This window comes from Hylaeus volcanicus, chromosome 1, assembly GCF_026283585.1.
Source record: "Hylaeus volcanicus isolate JK05 chromosome 1, UHH_iyHylVolc1.0_haploid, whole genome shotgun sequence".
Classification (NCBI taxonomy): domain Eukaryota; kingdom Metazoa; phylum Arthropoda; class Insecta; order Hymenoptera; family Colletidae; genus Hylaeus; species Hylaeus volcanicus.
In genome coordinates, this window is record NC_071976.1 from 18,065,438 (window position 1) to 18,088,283 (window position 22,846).

Consider the following 22,846-nt stretch of genomic DNA (forward strand, 5'->3'; position numbering starts at 1 on the left):
CTGATTGGTCGGGGTTTTCGCTTAATATCTCCTTAACGAAGCCCCATCCGACATTTTTGCAAAGGAAATTGTTGTTCAGAATCGTCTCAGCTACCCCCCATTTCCGGCTCCTCCCCGAGTTTTGGGACACCCTATATAAGGGCTATTTTGATCGAAATATACATTTTTGTTTACAATCATGCATCTTTGCTTAAAATTATCTGGCATTTCTCGGATATGTATGAAAATATCCTCTAGCACTGAAAGGGTTGATACCATATGATTTTCAATATAAAAACTTTGTATGAAAGTGTTCATACATGTTTGTTAGCCGTTGCTTTGATTTCTATCTCAAGAGAGGTCTATCATAAAATCATAAAATTTAGTATAGTGACGTCAATGCATCAAATAACGCGTCCATCGTTTGATCATCGTATCATATTAATTTTTCACGAAACTTTCCACTATCAAGAATTCAGCGAGACATTTGAAACTAAAACATTCCTGTCACAAGTTTGCTAGCTTTTCCGGTCTCTGGCCACATGAACATCCTCTGCCGCAATCTCTCTCACTTCTCATTCGTTCCTTTCCTCGTTGTTCCGCTCCGATCCGCCTCGTTGTGTCCTCCGTCTCCTGGGCGATTCCTGGCGGCGAGGAAGAGGACAATCAATCACGCGCACGTATCTCCACGTTTGCAGAATCAATCGGAAATCTCTATTAGACGTCGACTCGGTCGAGGTACTTTTTCCTTGGCGTGTTAGGGCGGCGACCATTCGATCGATTCGCGGTTCCCGATAACGTACGCGATCGTCGGTGTTGCAATTTGTTCGCGGCGGTTTGCGCAAACCGTCGTGCCGGAAAATGCTGGTTCCACTCGAATGCACGCAATATACGACGCCCACCTTCGTTACCGATTTTCGATGGCGTTTGGTTAATTTTCAGGAGAACGGCTCGAATGGGAGAGTTAATTCTTGATAATTGTTCCAGCATTATTGGTTTTGCGAGGGAGACAAGTGAGACTATGTCGGTAACGAATCGGTTTACGTATACATTTGTGACATTTCTTTTCTTTCATCAAAATTGAGTGTTAAATTAGTCAGCATAATTATTTTAAATAACAATTGGATGTATTGAACAGCGTGTAACCATTTTTCAGGAAAATTAAAAGATATTCTTATAGGTGAAATAGATGGTTTTTCAGAAAATTTTGCATGTTTTTTTATTCAAATTTGTTTCTATTAAGCCTATTAGTTTCTATTATTACAATAATACGACTATTCCCATTTGAATACCAAGGTTGTAATTATGTGGAATTTTATACAAAAATTGTAAGTTATTAATTATAGCGTCTATTACGAAGTTAGAAAATTTTGTTGTATGCAATGTGCATCAAATATGTAAAAAAAATTTGGTATCTCCTGAAACAGAGCGTAGTTAAAGTAAATATATAAAATAAAAGCTGAATGCAAGGTATATGCAAAAAAAAGCTCTATATTTGACACAATTTATTCAGTTGGACAGTAGACAGTTATAAACCACAATTTCCAGTTAAAAGCGCCGTCATAAAATCGTAAAACGTGCAATTTTTTAATTTCGTCAAAGAAACATCTTTTTTATCTTTATACGAAACTTCTATACATATTAATTAATTAACTATTTACTTTCGGAGAACTTACTTTAATTAATCCTCAAATGGACACTTCATAAGTGTAGAAAGTATTTGAATATTCAAACATTCAAAGTAAATTCGTCGAATATTTTATTCACTGAAGTGTGTGTATAACTGTATAGACATTGATTAAATCATTGATTAAATCATTAGAAACATCGAGGGAGAAAGGAGGGTTTTCCGAATCGAGAAAGGCCTGCCAATACTGGATAAAATATGTATCTTTGATTAAAAGTGTAAAGAAAGCAAATGTATATATTTCATACGCATTCAGTAATACAAGTTAACATGTTGATTACATGATTTTAATGCTTCGAATAATTTGAGCCACAGCTGTATATTCGCAAACCGAAACAATCGAAAATATAGCCATTCTCATTAAATACCAAAAATACATTAAATCAGAAATTGAAAGTGGAATCACTTTCAGATCAAACTCTGTAATGAATTAATATAAATCGACTACTCCTGTCATTGCGCTCATAAAAATATTAATCCACCGTGAAACGTGAATACATGACGAGAGGCACTTTGTTGCAAATGCGCTTCGTGCATGCGAAATGCCTTTACGGGATTCCAATTTACACTCCATCGATGCATCCATATAAAAATTATCGTGAAATGAATCATGCTTTCGAGCTGAACGTTTCATTAAATATGCCGATGTCTATTTAATTTGAAGAAGCGAACCACTTTTCAAATATCTGCTCGGGGTTTCGAGTCTGATTTTACATCGACGTGTATGAAAAAGCGCCAGCGAAATCGTTCGACCATTGAAAATCTATGTATAATTTTATTCTCCCCTGACTTTTTTATGGCGAGCTCTTTCCACTCGTTAAACTCCTATCAGTTGCAGAGATATTTTAGTTTCTTGCAGTAGTGGCTGCAAAAAAATCTGAACACGTCCCTCTCATGCGCCCATATGCATCACTGCAATTGCCGGTTTCCTGCCCATAGTGGATGCAAATTCATGGACAGAAACAAACTTCCTCGAGCGATTGGTCGTAGTTTTTTGAAACGGCGAATAAGAAACTTTTTCAAATATCGAGTTGATTTTTACGATAGGACATTCGCTTTATTTGTGTCAAACTTGAAGTTAATTTATTGTGCTGTTCAACCTGAAAACTATACAGACAAAATACAGCTTCAAACTTTTATTGTATGAAGTGCATTGAGAATTTAAGTAGATTTGAATATACTTTTATACGATTTAACCATTGAATCTTCATAAAAGTGTAGAAAACAAAGGTGATTTTTTCGTTTGACTTATTTATTATTACAAATTATTGAGTAGTTAGATGTCAACTTCTGCTGAATGGACAAAGACTAGTTGTTATTCTATTAACGAAAAACGATCACTTGGAAGGATAATTTTTTATATATCTTAACAAACTTATTTATATATTAAATTTATACTTTTACTGCAAACTAGCGCTTTGTTATAGATTAAAATATATACTTCAACCTTAAAATAAAATTCTTGTGCGCGTTTCCCCTTACACGTCATTCAGATGCATTTCGACTCAAAGTTCAAAGAATGAGATTTCGTTTAAAATATGTATCCCTGCAGCTGCCAATATCATCTGTGTTTGCGATATCTACAAACTCGTGTACAAAGATAAGCTTACAGAACCATTGTTAGCTATCTGGGTAAAATGACAGATTATTAATTGTCGCGATTCGTTTACTGTGGGATTTGCGCGAAGTCGACGTGCCTAGCGCACGGTGGCAGCGAAAGTTCAAAGAAAAACGGACACGTTGGTCGTCGAGCAAGTAAAAACAATGAGCAATCGGCCGCCAGGGAGTTATATTCCGCCTCCTGTTCCGTTTTTCATTGCATTTCTATTTATCGGTGTCCTGGGACGCGACATCGTTAGAGGGAAAAGAAAAACGCGAGCAGTGGCGTGAAGCACAGAACAGAGGAGCGAGAGGTTTAAGGTGAAAAAAAAATGTAATACCACGGTTGGAATGTTAGACGGAATGCGGATCGAGGGAGGAGCATATGACAAAGGATCGTGAAAAAAGAAAATCGTTTGAACTGCGATTCGTATCGGTATTTGATGAAGGGAAATACGACTCGGCACGCACTCAGTCACCTTACGCCAAGAATGTTCAAACTGGGCTCCAGAGCCTAGAGAACTGCTTCCACTCTGCCTCATCGCTGTAGTCTATACTAAAAAGAAAGAAGAATCGATCTCTCAAGGAATCGTGAAACTGGAATTTCATCAGAATATATAAAACTATCCATACTCTATTTACCGATGGTAATGTGTTCTCTTCAAGGGGTTATTCCTAGCCAAGAAATCGAAAAGGGTGTTTTTTCAATAATTATTTTCCAAAAGGTGTTTGCAATTATTTCATTGAATCTTTTTCAGTGAATTGAGTATTTGATTTTTTGTTTCGGATAAATAGATCAGAAGATATCATAGTTACTGTCTCGACGTGCAATTTTTCCAGAGTTACTTTCCTAGGTGAATTTCTCAAGAAACTGACAAATGATATACACAAATTTTTGTTTATCTTTTTACAGCAATGGGCGGATATTTTTTCAACAGACATTAATCACAACTCTGAAACATGTGATTACACTCGTAATCGTAATCACAACTCGTAAACATTTTATTACAATCGTAATCGTAATTATGCTTACGATTATTCCAAACACTGCTGTCAGTCTCATAATTAATCGTACCCTCTATGTCTATTGAAGAAATTTATCTAAAATAAATGATAGGTTTGAAGTTTCCAAAGAAATTTTTCATTATATATATATTAGGTTGTCCCAAAAGTTTTTCCGTTTCATTAATAAGTAATACATACACAATATTTTATGTCTAATGCTACATTATTGAATTCTGTACGATTAATTTTGCTCCATTACCGTCACAACATTAACATCTAAAAAATTATGTCGTCTATTTATATAAACATTGCTACACAAAACAACTGAATGCAAGTCACGGAAGAAACTTTTGGGACAACCTAATATATACATACGTATAATTTAACCATGTATACATTTATAATGGAACATTTATTTGGAAACATCAAACCCATCATTTAGTTTAAGCACGGTTCTTTGGTATACATAGAAGGTGCAAATGGAACTGACTGTAGGTCCACGTTTTTCTCGGATCTTTAGGAATTAGCAATTCGATTTGAAGATTGAAAAGTAAAACTACATATAATTATCACAATGCAACACGACTCGACCACCTGAAAGAAAGGATATTCCAACAAAGAATCCATCTTGACGCTAGCAAGAAATTATATCTCATTATCAAACAAGCAAAAATCGCAACATTTAAGATTCTATATTTTATAACAAATTGTAAGCTAGCAAAATAATAACTTAAACTTCCCTTTATTTTACGTGGACTGTATAATACTTTCTAGTATTAATGTTGTATCTCGACAGCAAGTCATGGAAAATAATCAAATTTAAATTATACTTAACCCAGATGGTTCAGATATATAATAAACTACATAGATTCTATAGTCATTAACTGCCACAGGTGCGTTCGCGCATTTCCCTCCACTTTCACGTAGAGCTGTGTTGGGTAAATAGTTGAAAAATTTAATCGGATACCAACGCCCGCCATTTGGGAGATTATATTTGAACCGTGAATTAGCGATTCGACGTTAATGGAACGTTAATGCTGTTTATAAGGCGATTTGAAATAATTCTACTTAATCTTCCGTGTTTAATGTTTGGCAAGATATCATGTGAACAATGAAACTCTGGATGTCCATATGATGAATGCAGAACGAAGTTAATTTAGAGATTTCCTTTTCGAATCATTGGTATTGTTATTAATATTTGTCTTGACATAATTTTGCAAGTTGTATCATTGCAGCTGCCAGTGCCCCATGAACTTGTATGCTGCAGTTGAAAAAATAAAAGTACTTCAGAGTTTAAGTTTTTAATCATTACTTTCATTTATAATGAAAAAAAAATCGAATAAGTTTCCAAAAGTTTCTTTCGTTTTATTCATAAACAATACATACACAATATTTTATATTTTATGTTACATTACTGAGTTGTACGCGATGCATTTTGCTCTATTATCTTTCTCCAACTCTTTGGAAGCAGCATAATGTCATCTTTCTAAAAATTGTATGCTTTGGTACCAAAATAACGTTCCAAGTACATTTGTATGTCATTTATAGAATTGAACTTTTCATCACAAAGAGAATTTTTTAACGAAAGGAATAAATGATAATCACATGTAGCAATATCCGGAGAGTACGAAGAAACAGGTAGAACTTTTCAGTGAAACGTTAACAATATTATTCTATCAACTAAAGAAATGTGGGACCTGGAGTTATCCTGCTGGAAAACAATGTCTCGTCTGTTCGCTAATTTTTGTCGTTTTGTGTTGATTGTTTTCTTCAATTTGACCAGTTGAAAACATTACTTCCTTGAATTAATAACTTCACTGCAACAAGGATAACATCAACTTTTAAGAGGCGAGGTTGTTTATTTATATGAATACGAGGTGTAAGTCGCGGAAGAATCTTTCGATTAAAAAAGGAACAATTGCTTGAAGTTTCTTTTAAAAATCCTTTACATAGTCCTGCTTCTGGATGTTCTACAAATCAGAAAAATTCTATAAAAATCGCATTCCATGTACTTATCGAAATCGTCTTCTAGGGATATTCTCTTTCTCTTGATAGAGATTCTTTATGAAATACGTGCGTCGCGTGTACAATGTCCTAATGGCCAGTCTTGCACGAGGCCCCGTGAAGCCTGTTTTCTAAACGTTTCTCGTGTCTAGTTCCAGGTCAAGTGGATCTTTGGACACAAAAGACGAAAGGGTGCCCCTGCAGTTTTAATTCGTCCAGCAACGAGTGCGCGTGCTGCGTCCCGTCAGGAGGATGCAGTTGTGGTGCAGCATCGCCGGACAGATGCGTTCAGTGCGGACTGGAGGAACACTGCGGCAATAGTAAGTACCATCATTATAATTACATTCGTTTTAATAATCCTAATCTCCGACTGAAGCGTTACACGTGTGTTCCTTTGTAAGCAACAGCTGTTTCATATGAATATTCCCAGGAATGCACATATGTATGTATGTAGGTAATCAAGTACTTCAAACTCAGTGTCATTTTCATTTTAATTATTCTGACTTTTTAGCTGATAATACTGCATACACTGATTACATTTCTATGAAGAATTTCATTTAATTTAATAATAGCTTTTGTTCATTTTCACATCAACCTGTATATAAATAGTTCAATTTGATTTAACTAGCAGTTGATAATAATCGATATTAATTCAAAACTGCATATTAATAATTCTATTTAGTTTGATAATATTCTATATTAATTCCAATCTGCATATAAATTCATCTAATCTGGCAATGTTCTATAATCAACTATACCGTAACTGTAACGCATAATTCAATTCAGAGGTACCGATGAATTGTAAAAATATTGTGATACAACATGTGATTTTAGACCATTTCTATGAATTTATGAGAAAAAGCCAAATCTAAGTGCTCTTAAAGCCTTGTAAAAACATCATAAAGGGTTGTTTACTCACAAAGCCTTAAAAACAGATAAACATTTTTAAATTATCAACCTTTTGACTGCGAAGAGCGTATACATATATACGTCCTCGAAAAATGGACTCAGAGAAATGTTTATGTTCGTTAAATCAATTTTTAAAAAATATTAGCTTATAAGGGATGATGAAACAAAACTATTTTATACTTACAGTTGATTCATAAAACGCTTAGTTTCAAGAATAAAAATTCAAAAGTTAGAAGAATCTTTTTTAAATTCAGACTTCTACGCCTCTTAAAATTTCCAGCAAAAATCGTCCCACAGTCAAAGGATTAAGCTTCTGATCTTATTATCAGTGAAGACATTCTTTACTAGTTATTCGTATCCCCAACAACTTTCTTTCTACAAAAATTCGCAATAAGTATAACTCAATTTTTTGTTACAATCCGTTCAATCGACTGACAAACCTGAATTGATATCCCAATCCAGAGATTAGATTCTGTTTGTTGCAAATACACATTGATTTTTAACAAACTGTAAGAAGAGGCACGAGTTGAGCTTCTCGAGGTTGGGATTCTCATGTTGAAAACTAGAACTTCCAATTAGTCCCTTCAATATCAATCTCGTCAGCAATCAAACTAGTAGTTGCAGCACCACTTACATTTTCCTTCGTTGTACGCTCGCCTAGTTAATCATCTAATTCGAGTATTTACTTCCACCCTACGTGGAACGTAATTACGTCGCGTCGAGAAGGCAACCAGTATCCCTTTGAATCCGAATCGGCGTTAGAAACAAGATTAGCGCGATTAAGCCATTTTCTCTTCATCTCTCTCCCTTCCACTTTTCGTCTTTCCTCATTTTCTGCTGCTTGCTCGCGCGAATAAGTGGACATTAAAGCGCGTTTGGTGGAGCTTCTTCGAACATGAATTACCGAGCAGATTCTGAAGAGCAAGTGGTCATGTCTAAGAACTGCAATACCAGCAAATAGCGAAACATTTCTATATATAATATTTTTAGCAATAAGAGAATGTTCGTTCCACTATTTGGTACGTTGAATAATTAATTCGTAGAAATATGAAGTCAGGCGTCGAAAGTTTTATGTACCTTTTATCTACTTGACATATTATAGAATTGGAAAGACTTGAAAAGTAGCATACTATGTATAAGGTCCATAGCAAAGCAAAACAAACTTTTTACTTTTCTTTTGAGTTAATTTGATCAAGAATTCGTCATATTCTGTATGTAATAACCTCGTGAAATAATACAGATATTTTCAATTTCTTTTATAATAGTAACTTATATAGGATTTTAATATTTGTCATTAATATTGATTGTATCTTGGCTCCCAATATTGCTAAATATGTAAAATATAAAAGGTAACTTTATCGATTGGAAACTTAAGGGGTAACGCCAGAAGAAAGCTGAATTATGACAATTTTTTGCGGAACTGTAATAGAAGATATGAAAATATGTTTATAAAGCTTTATAATATTGCATTCGAAAATAGCAGCAAAAAAACTTTGAAAGCGACATCGATCATCACAGAAGATATTCCACAGCAGAAAGAAATCTTCCACAATATTTGATCTGGAACAAAAAAACAAAAAATTTCTGAGAAAAGACATTAAAGTGGCTTTGCTAAAAGATCGGAAGGGTCTCGAATTTCTCCAAATGTGTATGAATGGTTCTTTCAAGCCTAAGGATTACATCGAAATCCAGCAGTAAAAATTACTACCACATTCGACCCTTTCCGTCCTGATAACTGATTAGTCTCCTTTCATCCTCCATCCATTTACCTTTTCTCTCCAGTAATTACTTCCGACATTATTGCCTTTTCTTCTCATCGATCAAACCTTTCTTCCGCCTGTACCTTTCTTATAGGGGTGAATAAAAACGGACACCAGCCGCTTAATTATAGTCGAAGACATAATGATGTGTTACTTTTACCTTCTTCTATTTGCCATACGTGCACAGCAAATATTGCTATCAATGTCGAATTGAATTTTAGCTCTTGCTAGTAGGTAATATTCACCAATCACGGCTTTTAGGTATTTTAAAGCTATCAGAAGCAGACCTGGGCTAAATATTATTTGAAATAATAAGTGGTGCCTAAATAGTAACAGTATAGTCGATTTAATATGAAATCGAGCGTGCAATTGTTGAAATGAAATTCTTCGTTTGCTAAAACAGAATGAAATGATATTGAAAATGGCGAATCTTTACTTTGGAATATTCTACGTATTTCAATCCATCTCCAGTTTACTCCTAATATTGCATAATTGAAATTATTGGAATATTCAAGCTGTAATGATCTGTTCTTTCAAAGTATTACGAAATACAAATGTATAAGATTATAACACGTATTATTTACATGTGTTACGTTATAATTTTGATGGCAGTCTTTGTACAATTTTTTTTTTGCATTGGACTGATTCATGTAGATAGTACTTAAATTAATTTTCCAAACATAATAAGCAACTTTATATTCTTGGAAATTCGTACTTACAAGAACAGCTATTATTTCCTCATTAGAAAAACAAATTAAAAGGAAGTTTACCCCGCTATTAAAAATATTCTACCGTTTACAACTTCTGAAAAGCCTGTAAAAGCCTGTCTTTAGTATTCGAACAACGACCAGAAGGTTAAAATACCGTGTATTAAAATGATGTGACTCATCGTTATTAATGCAATCACTAGAGATTTGATTATAGTATGCTATTGAAAATCAATTTCACTAAAAATATTACTATCTCATACTAGGAAGATATTACCTGAATTTCGACATGACACAGAGTATTAAAAAAATGTTCATATCACGTGTATTTCTTACAAAAACATGAATAGTTTACAAACCTCTTTTTTCGAGGAAATACGAAAAACCATATTTTCTAGTAATCACAAATCTAGTTGTTTTCGTAAGCGACAGCATCCTTTATTAAACAATAGATTGTATCAGCCTATTTTCATTTCTTTGTAGAATTTCACTCAGAATCATTGTTAAAATTTCACAGCAAGGAAATATCTAAATTAAAACATTATTATAAATTTCACCTTAAATTATTGTTGTATGCCAACATAATCTTTGTATTAGCTTTAGTTAAGATCACTCTGTTTTCTTCTTATCCTCCGTCAAACTCCAGCAGCAAACATTCCAAATTTCTTCCTACGATAACTGATGATTTCATCTTGATTAATCATCCCGGACCTCGACCTCGCTACTTCTTCTTTGCCGACCACTAAACTTAAGATAATTTCTATCCTTCCATTTTCTATCTTTCCCGAACCTATAAAGCCCACTACTTTTCCCTTTGAATCAGAGAATTGTTCGAACCATCTTGATACGAGGATCTATAGCCAGTACCACGCGTATACCTTTGTTAACTTCATTCAATTTCGCTCGACATTGTACTTGTTAAATAATAATAAAGTAACGAATCAAGCGGAATACAACATTATGTGTAAGAAGTGTAATAGCAATGGATAAAACTTTCAATAATAGGTTTATTCGTGAATTCTCATAAACTTTCCTTGATGAGCGCCTGACCACATATATACTAATACTACTTGATTGGAATGATAGCTTGTTTATGAAAATACATTGGGCATTGTTATAGTCTTGGTACAAGTTGTATAAATATCAAGTTATTTTAAGAACTACGAGATATAGTTATTATAAATTTTCTAGTTATAAGTATATAATATAGCGTATAAAAATTAGAGTTATATTAATTATATTAAGTCAGACAATGAGTCCTTCTTCAGAAACGAGTGAGACTTTACTTTGTTATATTCAGTTTATTTCAATTCATTTTCAGTATATTCATAATATTACATAATTGGAATTACTGTAATGTTCAAATAATAATGATTAGCGAATTTAATGTTTTACGAAATACATATATGTATAATACAGAGGTGTATACATATTGTTCAATAAATTCTATGAATTATATGTATACATATCAGCGGGAAAGATAGAAAATGGAAGGATAGGAATTATCTTAAGTTTAGTGGTCGGCAAAGGAGAGGTAGCGAGGTCGAGGTCCGGGATGATTAGTCAGGATGAAATCATCAGTTATCGAAGGAAGAAATTTGGAATGTTTGCTGCTGGAGTTTGACGGAGGATGAGAAGAGGATTATATATATACATACATATGTCCTCCTGTGATCCACATTATAAAATTTTACTAACATCTTTTATAGTATTAATTATACATTCCAAAGGGACATCTAAATAACATCTAAAGTAGATTTTCAATCATAATAAATAACGTCCTATTCGTAGAAAATTGTCACTTGTCAGAACAGCCGTTACTCTTGTTCATCATTAGAAAAATATATTAAAAGGAAGTTTGTCCTGCTATTAAAAATATACATATATTCTACCATTTACAGCTTCTGAAAGGGTCTTTAGAAGTCTTTGATGGTCGAGCAACACGCGAGTGGTAGGTCAAGAGACAGTGTAATAAAATGATGTGACTCGTCGTTATTAACCCAGACATGAAAGTTTTTATCGCGTCATCCAATTAAGAATCGATTTCAGCTAAATGTTGAACCGACTCGCAAGGTTGCGTGTCGCGACTGTTCGTCGCCTCGAATGAAAAGTCGAAGAACTGTCTTGTCTCGGCGACGGAACGGTGTAAGCAAGAAAAATCGTTATAGGGGACGCAGCACTTTTCTTCCGTGGCTATGTTGCGCTTTCCTGACCTAGATTCGACGCGGACAATCGAGAAACGTGTCGAGAGAAACTTTAATTCCTCGAGTAAACGCTTTTCGAGAAATAACAAGGGTGCAACGCGGCACTGTTGCGTCACTCGTATTGCTGCATTCATTAAATATAGAATTGACTCCTATTACAAAAGAATTTTAGAAGCTTTCACCTCAGGTATTTCACGAACATTGTGTCGGTATTTAATGTCGAACTTTCTTTTAATGTTTTCCTTCTGGGTTTCAGATTCAGAAAATCTATACCTTGGAATAATCTTAGATTGATATAAAATATAGAATAAAATGTACTAAAAGTATTTAGCGAGTATTGTGAAATGGTCGATTCGATCTGTTGACATTCAATATTGACAAATGCTATCTAATTTGCTTTATAGTTTGTAAAATTTTGTAGCGATTTTGGATTTTAAGTTTTGCATGACATAAATTCGAATAATAATATTACGAATGATATGAAAATACTCATATTTAACTTGAATCAAAGGTTTCGAATATAATCCGTGAAACATGGCTAATTGTTAATATGTTATCATTTTGCACACACTGTTTTCACAACTCCAGTTTTTCTATAATTATATAATTCTATAATACATCTTGAAGAGAACTTATGTTAACATTTGAAAAGTTGATGAAAAAAACCAAATCGCATATCAAGGTTTCCCTATAATTCTGTTTCAATAATTCTCTTATTATCAAAATAGAAGCATTGCTTAATATTGCAATATCCTCTATTTTGGGTCCTCCTCGGAAATAAATACTGTGGACCTTACCAGAAAATCTTCTTTTAAAAGCAGTTGAATTTGTTTTACAAGTACAAACCGTGTTCACTTAACTAAGGTCAGATGAGAGAGAGGACATTCGAACGTTAGGCGAGAGCAACAGGTGTATTTGATGTGAGTTTTTTTCTAAGAACGGAAAGGAGGGTTGCCAAGTGTGGGGTATAGAAGGAAAAGTTTGATAAAAAATATTTGACAGGTAAATAACTATACGCTGACCATATATGTATGTATATAATGTATGTACTAGTAGGAGTTATTGGAATTCTTTAGAAATATGTTTTACCTTACTTCCTGCTGTACTATGACGTACAGCAATACTGAAGTCTTGGTGACAGTTAATTAACCGACTTCGAAAAGGAGGAGGTTACTCAATTCGACATGTATATATATATATTTTTTTTTTATGTTACTCGATTACGCCCAGACGGCTTGACCAATCGGGATGAAACCTGTTGCATCTTGTAGAGCATCTCTCCGGAGTGGTCTCATTACCAACAAATTTTGGGATTTCACATTTTCTACCCGTTTTTTTTTTGCAAAAAACCGAAAATTTTTGTATTGCTTCTTATTCCGAAACGAATTGACCAATCGGATTGAATCTTCTTGCATTTGACCTACTTCCATTTTTTACCCCTTTATTGCACTTTTTATCGAAAATTATACTATTTTTTTAACGTATGTTCGACCTGAATTCGACGAAATCGATGAAACCCTTTACATTTTGCTGCCGGACTCGTTTTTGAGTTGATCAATTTGCAAAAATGATTTTTCTTATTGTTTATAACTATTGGTATTGCAAAATTCGCATTTTTTATGTAACTCGGTGAGGAATTCACCAAACGCAATCAATCCTTTCACATTTAGTTGCACATGCATTCCTGATAATCCCATTTGCAACTATACAGGGTGTCCCAAAAATGTTGGATGTCCTTGAATGGGGTGTTTCGGGGGGGAGATTTGAAACAATTTTTTCATAGGGAAAATGTTGTTCGAGGCTTCGTTAAGGAGATATTGACAAAAACCCACGACCAATCAGAGCGCTAGTTTCTGTTTCTGGAATATCTCCTTAACGAAGCCTCGAATACCATTTTCGGTAAGGAAAAATTTTTTCAAATCACCACTCCACTTCGAAAAAATATTAAAATTGCACTAAAAAGTATGAAACAATTTCTATTTCATTTATATTAAATGATATTCAATAATATATTAAATTTCTATTTCCTTTATATGAAATTATGTTAAATAACCTTTTCGTAGTCGGCACAAAATTAAAAATGCATATATAAAATACATATAAAGGAAATAGAAATTTAATATATTATTGAATATCATTTAATATAAATGAAATAGAAATTATTTCATACTTTTTAGTGCAATTTTAATATTTTTTCGAAGTCGGTTATATTTTTTTTTTCCAAAAATTATTTTTTTTCTATATAGATATTTGTATAAAAATAACAAGACATACTCCTAGGTATTAATCTACCTACGAAACATTTCTGAAATATTGAATTTCCAACGCAGTTATAAATACATGTTAATTTTGCTTAGACCATTAGTAGAATAGTAATGTTAGTACGATCAGTAGAATAATAACATGAAAGTGTATAAATGAATTAACCAATATTATGCATCATTAAATTTGTATTACTATATTTTATAAATTGATTACATTTCTAGGAAGAATTTCATTTGATTCAATACTATTCTACAATAGATACTAACTTCAAACTATGTATACATGATTCTATTTAGATTAATAATCATATTCTATATTACTTTAATTTGTATATGAATAACTATACTGAATTTAATGATATTGATTTAACAATATCGTAGATTCTTTTCAACTTATACATGGATATTTCAATAGGATATAACAATATTAATACTGTGACGTATAGTAAATCATTGCAGCAAGAGGTCATCATTTTGAACAGTGTTTACAATGAATAAGTGATAACAGTATATGTAAATGTAAAGAAATGAAAGAAAAGACAAAAACTTGTTTGTTTCTTTTTTCGCGATTTTCTCGTAAATGGAGCATAAACGAGCAAACCACCTAACGTTTTCTTTTATTAGTTTTTCGGTGCCCTATACCCTCCCAAAGTTTAAACATTTAAATTGGGGACACCCAGTATGTATTTAAAGGATTGGAGTGCTTCGAAAGCATAATGAATAGCATAATCAATAGTCCTTTAACCGAGGATTCGCACAAAGATAGTGAAACATAATTTAACTCTATTATATAATTTGAATTTTAAATTCAAGTCAAAATTCAACTCAAGTCAAATTTGAATTTCAATTCAAGTCTACTAATGGTAAAGAAGTTACTGTACAATACTTCTGGCGTTCAAGTAGCTATCCCAAACGTGATACGAAATCTAATCGAGTGAACATGTTAGGACCAATTGCAGCTAGAAATTGCGGCGCTATTATAGAGAATCTGCAGTGGATAATTGAAGTAGCACTGCAAACACTGTATCACTGTCAGCTGTGCAATCGGATCGATCGAAAACGAACAGCAGCGAACAGCGCGATTCTTAATCCCTGAGACAACGTGGTTAACGGATTTCTCTCTTGCCTGGACAAACTGTTCAGCGTTCCAGGTGCACGGTAGATTCATTGGTTCTCCTTTCTCTGTTTCAGTGTGCAATATAACGCTGGACAGCAAGCAGTTGTTCAGCAAATCGGATCGTGGCTTCGGGCAAATAAAGTCGCCACCTCTTGAAGGGCCATCCAGGTGTACGTATAGGTTCGTCCCAGACACGGGCCAACGAGTCGAGGTACAAATCCATCGACTGATTGCGATTGGGCGACATAACGGCACAGCGTGAGTAAAATTTTTATATTCCTAAATATTTTATTGCAAACAATTCTGCATTTAAATAAAAATGTTGTAACGACCGTAAGATGCATTGATTGATGAAAATTATACAAGTGGATATATAAGGTATACAGGATACAGCATTTAACCAGTTACAGAAAAAATGATATCCAAATTATCGTCGATGCAAAAGAATCTATCAGTTAAAAATTCGAAGATTCAAAAAGTGATTTTAAAACGAAGCTACTATTTTTTGTATTAGTAGTAGAGGTGTTGAGATTGTATCATGATAACCAGTATTTTTTTAATGAAACAATAGGATTTTTTTTGCATGTCATGAATGCTAATGTTGAAACGAGCTCATTGACTTATAATACAAAGTCATTTATTTTAATATAAAGTCTTGAATTGGAGTTTGAAATCAGTAGATTGAACGTAGCTCACCGATCTCTCGAACAAGGATAGAAGAAGGAAAGCAGGAAGAAGTCTACTCACTCCAGACTCCAATTTAAGGTATTATTTTAAAATAAATAACCTTGTAATACAGGCTAATGAAGTCGTTTCACATCAGCAGTCATGACGAGCCAAAAAAATACCATGATCCAATTTAAAACATAGATGAAACCTTGGCACAGCCTCAGCATCTGTAACAAAATAAAAAGTATTTGCTACATTTGATAGGCCCATTCGAATCTGTTAGCTTGAACATGAAAAATATTTTAGAAGAACTAGACTGCTCGACTTTAACCGGAAAAATTGCATGCAACACTAAATACATATCAAAAGTACATAAACGGTAGAATTTGATTTAAAAAATTGTAAGACTAAACTACACTCGCCTTCAGAAAAATCGGGACACTTCTTCAAAACGTCATAAATATGGGAGTTTTCATCCAATTTTTGTGAAACTTCGTCATTAATTATTGTAAAAGAAGATTGTACAATTTTTTTTAAAACAATAATTTCAATATCACTTTTTATAATCAAAATAATAACCTAGATTACACATCTGTATTAAAACTTGGCGCCCAAGGGAACATGCTTTAAATTTGCCTAGCAGTAACTAGGTCAAACAAATATATAAACAAAAACTATGGAAAGAATGCTTTTATTCATAGTAAAAAGTGAAAGACTAAAATTTAAAGCACAGAGTGCGCATGCTTTTGTACAAGAGTATATTAGTCACGAGTAGTAAGTAGACTTTTGTATTTGAATACAGTCTTTCACTTTTTACTATGAATAAAAGCAGTCTTTCCATAGCGTTTGTTTATATATTTGTTTAACCCGGTCACTGCTAGGCAAATTTAAAGCATGTTCTCTTGGGCGCCAAGTTTTAATGCAGATGTGTAATCTAGGTTATTATTTTGATTATAAAAAGTGATATTAAATTTATTGTTTTAAAAAAAAATTGTACTATTTTCTTTTACAATAATTAGTGACTTAAAAGGCTATAAACTTATCCCTATCAAATATCATCGTAATTGCAATCAATTTGAACTACGAGACATCTCGTAATTGGCAGTGAATGAGTTAATCTGTCTATGGCCAGATATTGTGCGAGGCTTTCCGATTTCCTGATTGTGAATACCAATTTTGCCACAGAGACAAACAATCATTACTCCGGCAATTTCCCAAGATTGTAATCCGTAATAACAATATGCTATAATCGCTGATCATCCAATATTGATAATTAATTATATCCGACGGAAGCTCTGAGTTCGAAATTATCTGATATTCGAACAGGGAAAGAATCGAGCTTTAACGTATTTCAATTAATTATAACATAAGGTTGTTATTTGTTCGAAGCGGGTGCGGTGATAATTGTTATGTTAATGCAATACCCTGATGCGAAACGATGCTGCAACACAAAAGAGGGTTGCATTGATCGAATTGTTCGGTATTAATCAAACGTGTTTTTAATCACTTCAGACGTGCGCGTCGGTCACTTGTGTTTCGTTTCATACTTTTAATTGAATTAACCTTCTGTGTAGAGGCGAACGCGCCAAAGTGCTTTCTACCCGCATGGAAATTGTTATTACAATAAATCCCGTTTCGCGGCATTTGTTCCGCGTGCTGTTTTTCACGTGCAAAACAATCCATTTCTCGTTATTATACATGTCACTTGACGCGAAAGCCGTAATATCATGAAAGAACGCACGCAGTCAACACGGTTCGTTGGCGTTGAGGAAAACTTCATTATGTGGAGTGTGTTCGATACTCCTTGTCGAATGCATAACGAGGCAGAATTGGTTACATTGTTTCCCCAAAAGAATTATAAAAAGAATTAGTCAAAGACGAGGAATGACATTTTCACGTTCATGGGGTATTCAATTTCTATAAAAACTTACGGAAAATGTCTTATAAACGCTTAGAATAAATAGTAAAATAATGATACTTGTATAGGATACGTCTATTTAATATATTCTGGAAGAGACGATGCAAAAATTTATTCACGTCATGTCATTCGAATGATACTTTCTTACGTAAAATAACGAAAGGATTTAAACTATGCAAGAAAGATACGCATTTTCATTCAAAAAACAAAGAACCTATCGACTGCACATGTAAAAAAGTATTGTCTTACAAATACAGTGATCTTTGAACCATCTTTTCCCTTTGACATATGTCCCTAAATACACTGATAAGGGAATTCTGACTTGCCACACTTACTTGGCCCACCCCGTATAGCAATTCTTCGTACAACGTATAGTTTATCAACCATTCCAGCTGCGCATCTTAGGTGATTCGCCTGACATAATAGAAAATCCATTGCAGAACGCTGGGTGCACAGCTATCATTCCTTTAAGTTAAAGCATGGATAACAGCTCTCAGTTCGTACCCTCAGTTTTCACACTCGAAAGAGAAATTGAAGGGCGGCTTATACCAGCCGATATGATTGGAGATCGCTTGTGTCGATGGCCGTTTCAATTTGTCATACTTCCACTCTTGCGGGCCTACCACCCCTACCGCACTTAAGTCCCTCTTAACGTGTGTAGCCGAGTTGGGGCAGAGCACGGAACGCTCTGGAGAGAAAAATTACTGTTTCTGGAAGCGTCTGCCCGCCCCAGCGCGTTTCCCTCGCTCGGCTGGGATAGCGAACGAACTTTGTGGCGAGTACGAAAGGCCTTCGACAAGCTCTGAAAAAGTTCCTACAATTTTTCGACAATCCCCATCCCTTTCCGCGGAGCTTTTCTTCCCGTGGAGCCTAAGTAGAGCTTACAACGCGAATGCACTATGCGTCCCAAATGCACTTACCCGAGTAGTTTTCGTCCATCATCTTCGACAGGTGCTGTATAATAAGGCCACTTGAAGTATTGTCTATTTTCTCTGCTCGATTACTTTATTTTTCGACATTTCTCTGGTGCAAAGAACATTTCTCGTGAATAGAAATTATTAAATTTACTGAACTTTTAAAATTGAAAGAAATTTACAAGTAGACAAGTAGACTATGTAGAACTACCCAGTAAGCCAGTTTGACTTATGTACATAAATATGTTGAACTTCTTTCTAAAATTGTTGAAATAGAAATGTACACATTCTATATGTGTATATACATGATGAATCATCTAAAATTTGTACTTAAAATGTTGCTAATGTTGCTTTCAATGTTGCAAAGACATGTCACAAGAGGAAAATGTTTGGTTGGAGGAGAACATACTATCATAGAGAAAAAAAGATTATTTCATAGTCAGATTTTTCGAGATTTCAAGGTCATTGGCGTTTTTTTTTTTTAATGGAATCTTACAAATTTGTCTCCATATTAAGATAGCATTTGTTTAGATAAATTCATTTACTCATATTATAAGAAGGATACAACGTGTTAATCTACGACATAAAACACTTGATAATGTAATACTGATTATTATAATATTAGAAGAATGCATTAAAAAATGTCCACAATGCATGTTAGCTTTTTCTGTACATACATTTCTATTTCTTTGCGAATTTAATTGTTTTTCCCTATGTAATAGTTTTCGTGAAGAAAAAATATTGTAGCTTTCAAATGCAGAGGCAGAGTCTGTAATAAATTGAAAAGATCAAGTAACAGATTGGAGTTTCGTATAAAGGAGTCTCCACTACATAAATAGAATGAACATAGAACAATAGAAATGGATTCTTGATACTAAATATGCACAGGGTGTCCCGTAACTGGTAGTACAAGCGATTAGGGGTGATTCTTCGCGAAAAATTGAATCGAAAATGTAGAATAAAATTTTTTCATACGATGCTTTATTTTCGAAAAAAATAAGTTTGAAAATTTGTCGAGTTACCGTGTACTTTATTTAGTTTAAGTTCAACGAATTTTATTATCTTACTCTTTCTTTTATAATTCAACTAATGGACTAATGTTTCTCTTATAATTTGAAGAAATTTAATTTTTCAGCAAGATGCAATACCACCACAGTATAGTAGAGAAGTAAGATGCCATTTAAATGAAAATTATCACTGCTGGATTGGCTGCGATGGCAAAATACCTTGGCCCCCACGATCTGCGGACTCATTACCTTTAGATTTTTATTTGTGACAGTGATGTCTTGACAAGCGTTGAACAAGTAAAACAAAAAATTATTATACCTTTTGAATTATTAAAAGTGCACGACGACACATTTGGAAATGTTAAATGCAATTTACGAAGGAGGGCATAGTTTTGTTTGTACCAACGTGGACATCGCTTTCAACGGTTCATAAATTAAACGAATTCTGAAAATTTGTTCATCGATTTATCGACAACGTTTAGGAACGAGATTTACATTGAAATCTGACGAGCTAAAACTGGTCTAAGTGCATGCGTACTCGACAAATATTCAAACTTATTTTTTTCGAAAAAATTTTATTCTGCATTTTCGAAAAAATGTTTCACGTCGAATTACTCCCTATTCGCTGGTACCACCAGTTACAGGACATCCTGTATATTTATTTTCGATATGGTGTTATAAGCTCGCTCATGTTCGCTGAATTACCACTATTTACGGCATCATTATTTCTGTACTACAATACTACAAATAAATATTTGTCATTACCGTGTTTCATATAAAAATCAATATATTAAATTAATCCGTTGAAGACGTACCATTCGTAAATTTAATTATGAATATTTATTCTCACTTTAAGCATTTTCATGTTACGATATTTAAAACAAAATGAAAAGTATTCGTATACATTCGTGCCTGTACCATTGAAAAAATTAATGCTGACACGGTTCTTGACGCTACATTTAACTTACTCGAGCCTAGTTTCCTTTTATTTCCACGTTTCTGCCTTTCAATGTTTCTAAATTCACCAGGTTTTAATATTCTCTGGATTTATATTTCACTAATTGTTTCCACACCGGGAATTCTACGTAAGTCTCCGCGATACATTCCATTCTCTTGATTTTTCTGACAGTTTCTTGCGCTCCCGTTGCCCGTGTTTTACCTAACGTCGAGAAACGGAAAAGAAAAAGGAAGCAGCTAAACGAAAGCACAACTGGTCCGTCTCATTTTTATGCTACGACTGTTTTACGATATTACAGCCCCTATGCTAGCAAAAACGTAATTCAAGTGCACGTATAACAAGACTCAGAGATATATGGCGCTAAAGGACATCGCGAGAAGGAATATGCTCTGTAAAACTAAAAATAATCGTTTTCACGAGCTCCCGAGTGGGCAATGTCGTACGAGCAGTCATCATTTCGGATAAGCTCGGTAAGCCGCTGAGATGGAATACGCATTATGGATTTTCGATCCATTCTTTCGCACTTTTAGCCGTCGATAATTTCATTTTGACATTCACCGCTGTGAACCCTCTATATATCGAGCTAAACAGCATAGCACTTGACCAATACATCTTGCTATTTCGCCAATAACCTCGCTAGAGTATCGTGTCGCGATAAATTTGAAAATTCGTGCTCAATGGTCACATTCGTGATATTATTTATCGATTTAGAGATGACAAAGAAGCCAGCTTAAGGGTGACTTCTACTCTGGAATATTGAGAAATGGTCTTCCTCTTATGAATTTTTTACTCGACCTCTATTAATCTTAGCTATTTTCAAACTTCGCTCATTTTCTTCTGCGCGATTCATGAAAGTCTATAGTTTTCATAATAAGGTTTTACTTAATGCGTTGAGAGAGAATTTTTTGAATCCTACAAAGATACTTTAAAGCAGTTAAAATAATATCAAGATAGTTTATAAATATAAAGTAGCTTTTTTTAACAACTCTAATTCTACATTTAAGAAATGCTCATGAAAGTAGTCAGATTTAATTCAGCAGTTCGGAGTTCGAACTGAACTCCGAATTATTATAATAACAAATCACATCGCGTTCCCACGCAACCATTGCATACACGGATACACTCAGACCCTTACCCTCATATTATATATCACACTCCTATATGTGTTATGTTTTCCTCGAAATTTCAGGCGTTACAAATATATTTCTATTGAACTTTTACTGGCTGATAAGGAAAGAACGGGTAACGTTGAAAAACGGGAACGTCGAGGGGAGACAGATTTAGGGAATTCCTGACAGAAGGTATTGCATCTATTTAGTTTCATTTCTAATTTGTTTTGGTAATCGAACATAAATACTAATTACAATAAAAAAAAGTATGTGGTTGTTATTTTAGAATTTACAAAGATTATTACATCGCTAATTATAAAAAATGTTCAAACATTATTATCGATTATATAATCGATAGATTCTTATAATCTAATGTTTAGAAATTAGAAATGAAACTAAATAGACGCAATACCTTCTATCACGAATTCCCTAAATCTGTCTTCCCTCGACGTTCCCGTTTTTCAAAGTTATCCATGTTCTCCTTATCAACCCCTAAAAGTTCAATAGAAATATATTTTTAACCCCTGAATTTTCAAGGAAAACACAATACAATATAATTGCAAATACTTTTTCGACTGCTTATGGTAGAAAACGTCCTCGAAACATCCCATCGTCCCGAGGCGTATTCGGAAGCTTTCCTTCCACAGAAGAAAACTACAAACATTCAGCATTCGTTGCCTCGTTCATTACGTTCATCCTTCTTTCGCCCTCGGCACTTTATTTTTCAAACTTGAACGATTTATCACCGGATGTTCTCTTCTAACTAAAAGCGCGGTGAATGGACTTCTAAAAAATAGAAAAGTGCACTCCAAGTTCGTCCGTTAACGAAAAGCAAGGCAGGCGGCGGCGGGACTTCAAGCGAGAAATATCGTTACACTCGCTGTACACGGCTACCAAACGTTCGCCTTTTACCTGTTCGTTGAATGTTACCGTCTCAGAAACTACGAAGTCCTGGGAAAAAATTGCTAAACCTGCATCTTTCTACGGGCTAACGTCTCTCTCCCTCTCTGAGATACCGTGGCGCGACGATAAAACG

The 22,846-nt window shown here is 34.1% G+C and overlaps 1 protein-coding gene across 1 annotated transcript in view; it reads left to right on the forward strand.

Moving 5' to 3' along the window:
• LOC128884053 (uncharacterized) overlaps window positions 1-22,846 on the forward strand; it is a 638,316-nt gene that overhangs the window by 297,089 nt on the left and 318,381 nt on the right. Inside the window, exons 3-4 of the mRNA XM_054137083.1 lie at window positions 6,427-6,594; window positions 15,310-15,493. Coding sequence (XP_053993058.1) covers window positions 6,427-6,594; window positions 15,310-15,493 — 352 coding nt within the window. The remainder of the gene's footprint in view (window positions 1-6,426; window positions 6,595-15,309; window positions 15,494-22,846) is intronic.